The 6873-nt window shown below is 33.9% G+C and overlaps 1 protein-coding gene across 1 annotated transcript; it reads right to left on the bottom strand.

The window, feature by feature from the left end:
* Positions 1-475: 475 nt before the first annotated feature.
* LOC120087134 (Galactosyltransferase family protein) lies at positions 476-5737 on the bottom strand. The gene is made up of 7 exons (XM_039044027.2): positions 5225-5737; positions 4613-4765; positions 4448-4530; positions 4262-4361; positions 2969-3082; positions 2025-2167; positions 476-955 (listed from the first exon to the last, which is right to left on the bottom strand). The coding sequence occupies exons 1-7, from the start codon at positions 5590-5592 to the stop codon at positions 864-866; spliced, it is 1053 nt and encodes a 350-aa protein (XP_038899955.1). The 5' UTR covers positions 5593-5737; the 3' UTR covers positions 476-863.
* Between the last annotated feature and the right edge of the window lie 1136 nt (positions 5738-6873).

Raw genomic sequence — 6873 nt, 5'->3', positions numbered from 1 at the left:
TCTACTCCAATTTAATAAGCTACCCTAAAAGAAAGGTAGTGGGGGCCTAGGGGCCTAATTTCAATATAGAATGGGCAAATCATTGGGCTCATCATTATACAAACCTTTTATTTCCACTTGGTTACCTTGAGTTGTACTCACCATTCAACTATGGCATTAATGAATGACTTCCAAATTCATTAAGATAATGGATGCCTTCAAGTCAAATCTTGCTTTCTAAATTTTATAATAATTAGAAAATAATAATAATAACAATTAGAAGATTACCCTTTGCTTGCCCTACTTGTATGCAACTCGTGTGGGTTGAATGTAGCCTTTGTCCAGAAGCTTTTCACAACTCATCACCTGAAACTGGACCTGAACCTCCAAACATTTTGTTAATTCTCAAAGTAATTCTATATAGAAGTGCAATAAAGTTCCATCTACTCCACTGAAAGTGAGTTGCAATGAGTTTCAGAAAGGTGGGCAAAGTGAATGAAAGAATGAAATGATGCCTTAAGGATTATATTAAACTCAGAAGCATATAAGCCAGACAGCCACAAAATGAAAAGGGAAAGGGTAGTGGCAGCTGCTCAATTTTACAACTCTGCAGAAGTAAATAAGCCTTTGGTACCAAAGAATGAGAACTAGGGGAACGACATTATAATAGATTACAAAAAAACTAACAACTGTTCATTTCCTATTGCTCTATTTCTAAAGCCACCCCCTGGAATCAGGACGAATATGAAATCAAATCGTATAGAAATCTTTTCGAAAAATACATATTCAGAAGATTAAAGGGGGTGAAACTGATGTTACACGCTTAGGACTACACAGAACGTCCCTGCTAGACGCTGCTCGAGTCACTTGAGAAATGGGGATTCTCATGAATCATCATCAGACGGTAAAGTAGGGCTCTTTGTACAGCTTTCTTTACTGTGAAGTTCCAACAATTTCTTTTCCGGATTACAAAGTCCTGAAGAACAACATTGATTTTACAGGATATCTTTTCAGAAACTGGCTCAAACTTCTACTTTATCAAGGCATACAGAAAATTTACTCCATCTAACAATTCTCATCCAATGGTGTACTGATTAATATTGCATTGCAAATAAGCCTATGGTAAATGTCACAGTATAAATTGTATTTCAAGTATCAGGTATCAAAGCCACCTCTCCAAGCGTTATGATTGTTAAATTGTACTTCAAGAGTAAAGAAGAATAGTTAGTATTTTTGTGAAAGAATTTCAAGAGAATTGAAATTGTGAAGATCTATCATCTCTAACATAAGTCAACTCATAGTGGTTAGCAGTTAGCACAAGTTGCTGGATGATTACAGTATTACAGTAAGGTGTTTGATACTAAGTTGTGTTCAAAGATTTGGATAGGAAGTAGTCCAAAAAAAAGGTTGATATGTATATTTGGTTGGCATGTTCGGAGCGTTTCAACCCAACGAAGATGGTCCAAAGTTCTTAGGTGGATAGCAAAAATTTGTTCCACGTTTTTTAAAAGATGGAATTTGTGGAACTACTAGCTGAATTCGGTAGAACTTTCATGGGTCTTTCATCGTTTAGTAAAATAGAGCATGAAGCAGCTGGTATGTAAAAATCCTTTTAAAGAAAAAGCAAGGGAAGCCGTAGATCAATTCAGTAAAATTTTTCTTGTAGCTATGGTTGGCAAGGAATAAGCTTTTTAACAGGGTGGCAAAGGAATAGAGGGAGTTGTTGGTTTGTAAAGGGAGTTGGATGGCATTTCTTTTGCTAGTTTGAATTATAATCAGAGGGATTTTTTTTTTTTTTTTTTTTTTTTTTTTTTTTTTTTTAAATAACTTTACATGGATAGACTGCATCGCATAAAGGGTGTTCTGAATTTGTTTTGTATTATGTTGCGGGAGACAATTGTTGTTCTTTATAACTTGTGTAACTTCTCACTCTATCAATGAGGTGTTCTGTTTCAGATTATTATTATTGTTATTATTATTATTATTGGATAAGAACATAATTTTCTTTATTTTAAAAATATATATTTGAGCACAAGAATACCAACCTGAACACTTGGGAATATCCCATACTGCAATAGATGTTGGCGTACAGTCTGGTTCACAGAGTGCCTTTTCGTTCTCATGATTAACATTCATAGCGAGCATCCAAGCGCCTATTGTTACATCCTCATTGCTAAACATCCGGAAACTGCAATTTCAAGAAATTGGACACATTATAAACAACATAAAGTGATGCAAGTCTTGTAGTTTCTTAGATTAATCTTGTATGTTCTTGGGTTGTTTGGTTCATTCTTAGGGTAGTTACCGAGGGAGGGTCATTATGTTTGGTTCTTTAAGGTTTGTATTCAGTGATAATTCTTTAAAACCAATCCTGGTTGTTCTGTTTTCTGTTTACAGAGCAGTTATAGTGTTGGATAGTTTGGTCAGTTGGCCTCAAAGCTATAAATAGCTTTCTGTGTCCTTTTGCAATTTTTGAATAAAAGTCATTTCCAGAACTTAGTTTCTATCACAAGGATTTCAGTGTTAGAAATATTATTATAGATCATGTAAAAGTTCTATATCATAAAGATTTCAAAAGAAAACAAGAAACCAACATATCGACGTACTCTCTTTTCAATATCATGACTTCCTTTCTCAATGAAAACAACACAAATGAGAATTTCCACGCACAGAGAAATTTAGAAATCTAAAATTAAGAGTGGACGTTTTACTTAGCAAAAATTACAGACCAACAGAAAAGAAGAGAGACCAATGCAAGAAGATCAATTTCAACACTAGTATAGTTGATAAACTTGGAAAGCAATCAACTCAAAGATCTTCATGACAAGTACTAGCTCCACCAATACTACTGACTAGTGAACTTTGTATTCAGAGTATTATATATTGATGATGGGTACAAAGAACCAAATGAAAAAATTTCAATTGAAAATAGTTAACCTAACAATTAAAAGTCCACAAAAGATTAAAAGCTTTAAAGAAACAATCTTACCTATTATTTTTAAGAGCAACCAAGCTTGAAACAACATCAGCAGAAAGGATATATATCGGACCATAGGCATGAAAGAAATACTCATTTCCAAGCAAATGAGAAAGTGGCTCGTACCTACAAAAATTAATCAGTATGGACAAGTTATTGATCAAATATAATGGAAGTAGTCATTAGTCAATAGAAATCATCAAAACTCAAATGGAATCTAGAATCTGTAGGAAGACGGATGGTATGATGCTTCTTGCAGTGTTATAACCTATATTAATTTTGGTACATATGCACCATATATCTCTTGGCTAATGAATGTGATATGGTACTGCTACCAACTTACCACTAACGTTAGCATGCACATCAAGAAATTTTAAACTATTAATTTACTTGTAAAATTTTAAAGTTATAGCAATTCTGATCTACTGTTCTCAAATGGTAGTTATGATCAGTCAGAATATTGTTTCCCTCCAATTTTAGTACTTCAAAATCATAGTTTGCGGAGCAATTTCCTCTTAATCAAATGGCTAAGGCACTTCCTTCCGATTGAAGATAAATTGTAGCATAACATGGTTGTTAGTATGTATGCTCAGACGTGGTTGAAGTGCGGTAATTATATTTAAAAAGGTTGGTAAGAGCTTGTGGCCTTCCACAGTTTCCTCTATCAAGCTAAAAATCATACTGAAGTTGAACTAGTCTTTAAGCAACAAAATAGAAGGATCAGATTTTGGATCTTTACACGATCTTTATATGAACCTTCTCCAGCATTATCAAGTTTTAACAGAAAAAAATGGCTGATTTCAAATTTGTGGGACAGTGTTCTTATGGGATGGTCCTTTTAAGAGATCAGGATAAAATTCTGGCTCTTGCTAGTTCCACAATTTTTCTTGGTCTCTCCTTTCCCACAAAACTATTTTTGTGCACCCCAACACCAGTGAATTCCACGCAGAGGCTTAAAGCTCGAAACTTGGACCTAAACTATAATCACACAAAAAAATCTCAAACCCACACTACATTTGGTGCATGCTTCCCCCTCTTAAATCGCGTAAGATTTTAAGTCAACCTAAAATCAAATCAAAGAATAATATATTCGAACTTCCATTATTAGCTTCACACTCAATTCATTGAATGCAGCAGCAATATATTAATAATCAACGTGTTTGAGAGAACTGACCGCAGATAGAGATTTTTTTCCTTTAAATAAGCTCAGACAAAGAAAAATAGAACACCACAAAATTGGTAAGGCTACACAGAAAAGTAAGAGAGAGAAAAAAAAAGAAAAAGGAAAAGGAAAAGGAATCAGACCATTTCAACTTTGGATCTTTGAAAACCGGGCCTTTTTTCATGCAGCCAATGTAAGTTTGAGGGTGTGACCGTTCTTTAGCCAGTAGAAGTGAAAGGCGATCTAGCAAGATGAAACCAACTATATGAAATCCTAAAAATATCATGGAGATCTGCAAATAATGAATCCATTTCAGAAAATATAGTCACCTGGCCTTAAATATATATCATCATCAGCTTTGACGTAAAACTCAGAATCATATAGTGCATATGCAGCTTTAAAGAATGCTAGCCTGTAATTTAAGAGTAAAAGATCAGTCGTTCCAAATTAAATGGAATCAAATTCTTTTTTAACAAATTTTTGTTCATACTAACGTTTTATAAGGTAGCTTACTATACTCTTCTTCAATATCTAATAGCAAAAAATCGTCGAACTCTGCTACCTCCTTTTTGAGTTCCAACATTTTGGCCTTGTCACTTGTCTTTCCAATTATAAACCTGAAAGCCAAGCCAGTGGCTTCTTCCAAACTGGGAGCCACCACTGATGTCAGTGCATAAATTACTACAAGCACATCTATGAATCCAATGAAATACCAAACCCAGAAAGTTGCATCCTGCTAAGCGCATGAATATCCAGAGTTATAAAAAAAATCTTGAGCACAAAAGAAAACAAGACAGATTCTCATCAATAGAACATGGAAAATCATGGTAATGCTGCACTGAGTTTGAAATAGCGTGTGATCACTGTGATGTGTATTAACTTCAGGGGTACGTCACTTAATGCCATTGCCCAAATCAAGAAAATGGAAATACAAGCACCAACATTCATCTACATTCAATAGGCAAAGATAAAACCTGGAGCGAAAGTCATGGCAGGATCCAGATCAGCGGAAGCCTACGAATTCTAGTTCAAAATCCCAACCAACATTTCACAAAACATCCATACATGGCAATTAAAGTCATCAAGAACAAGATTAGAAACGATACCGTTGAAGTCCTTCCCGATCAGAAGGCAGCCATGTCTTCCTCAAAGATCGCCGCCGACCAACAGATGAAAACCCAGTCTGGATCCCAACAAACCCCATCACTTTATGACGCTTCGCATCGCTACCAGTTCCTCCAGTACTAACACCAGCAGAATCAGCCGGTCTGTTCCAGACGACTTTGACAGTCCTCGGGTCACGGTTGGAGCAATTATAGCGGAGATGAGGAGTGAAAAAAGAGGTGAGGCCGAAGATGAAACCAGAAATTCCGATGAAAAGACAAGAGCCGAAAAGAAGAACAGAGGATCTGCGAGAGTAGAATGGAGAAGTGGGGGAATGGCGAGCGTGGAAGAGCTTCGGCGAGGAAGGCATCGCGGAAAGCTAAGCGTAGAAGAAGCCTCCGATTCGGTGAAAGGGCCCTCTCTCCGGTTTTCACTTGCCGTATCTGAGATCCCTTTTTTTCTTTTTTTCTTTTTTTCCCTTTTTTCTTTTTTCTTTGAGTAAAAAATAAGATATAAACCTATTCTGAAAAATAATAATAATAATAATAATAATAAGATATATTTTTTATTGGATGAGTAAAAGAAAAGATAATTGATGTAATACTAATAACCAAAAGTTTTCTATTTTTATTTCATTAATGGTTGTTCTATAAATTGAATGAACCTTGATTTAATTAAACTTCAAAGTTTCCTCTTTTTCTCTCTTTTTTTCCCTATTTAGAATTGAATAAGTAGTTTTTTTAATAATAAAAAAAAAAAAAATTTTAAGTACAACAACTATTAGGAGCGTTCAAATTATCCAATAATCCAAACAACTCAAACCTACCTAACCCAAATTATAAGGATTGGAATGAGTTAGCTTTAATTCGAGTTGGATTAGGTTGACTTTTTTTATGTTTTTTTTTCCAGTTTGGCTTGGGTTGGATTATACTTTTAAAAATTCGAGTTGATTCAACCCAACTAGAATTTCTAATATTATATATATATAAATTAGAACTCATATATTTTTATGATGTTTATACGAAATTTGTAATAGATATCTTGGATTTTGATGTTTAATATTTGAGTTCTATGAAATTTTAGTTATTAGTATGTGTTATACACACATTTAAGTATTTTATGTTAATAAAAAAAAAAGAAATAAGAAATAATCGACAATTGAACCTAACCCAATCCAAATTTTAAGAGATGGGTTGGAGACCCTATTCGGATCATTCGGATGGCCAACCCATTTAGGTTGATTCAAAAAAATCCTTCCAATCCACTCCTTGTACATCCCTAATAAATATGGGATGGGGATTGAACGTCCGACCTCTAAAGACAGATCTCATATGACTGAGCCAATACCACTAAACCAAACTCAATTTGACTTTTTAAGAAGTTTAACAAGTAGTTAAGTGTAATAAACTTTGTTTAATTTATGGGTACTTATAGGGGTTGCTAGGTAATTAGGTTAAAATATATTTTGTTTTAAATGACTCGCAAAAGTAAATAATAAATATTGTACTCTAAATATGTTATATTACAAATTTAGTAATCTTTAAATTTTTAATTAATAATTAATTAACTTTTAGTTTTATGACTAATAAATTCCTAACATATTCAACGTTTCTTTAATTAATAAACATATTATATAAATAATGTAGAATTA

Source organism: Benincasa hispida, chromosome 9, assembly GCF_027475165.1.
Source record: "Benincasa hispida cultivar pf3 chromosome 9, pf3_genome.v1.1, whole genome shotgun sequence".
Classification (NCBI taxonomy): Eukaryota; Viridiplantae; Streptophyta; class Magnoliopsida; order Cucurbitales; family Cucurbitaceae; genus Benincasa; species Benincasa hispida.
This window is presented reverse-complemented; position numbering and strand designations above follow the sequence as displayed.

Bases quoted from the DNA above. Each gene is read 5' to 3' on its own strand.
- LOC120087134 (XM_039044027.2), bottom strand. From the start codon at position 5,592: ATGCCTTCCTCGCCGAAGCTCTTCCACGCTCGCCATTCCCCCACTTCT. The intron at 4,531-4,612 runs GTTAGTATGAAC...CTTAAATTACAG, and splicing joins AGTAAGCTACCTTATAAAAC to GCTAGCATTCTTTAAAGCTG. The intron at 2,168-2,968 runs GTAAGATTGTTT...TTGAAATTGCAG, and splicing joins GTTGCTCTTAAAAATAATAG to TTTCCGGATGTTTAGCAATG.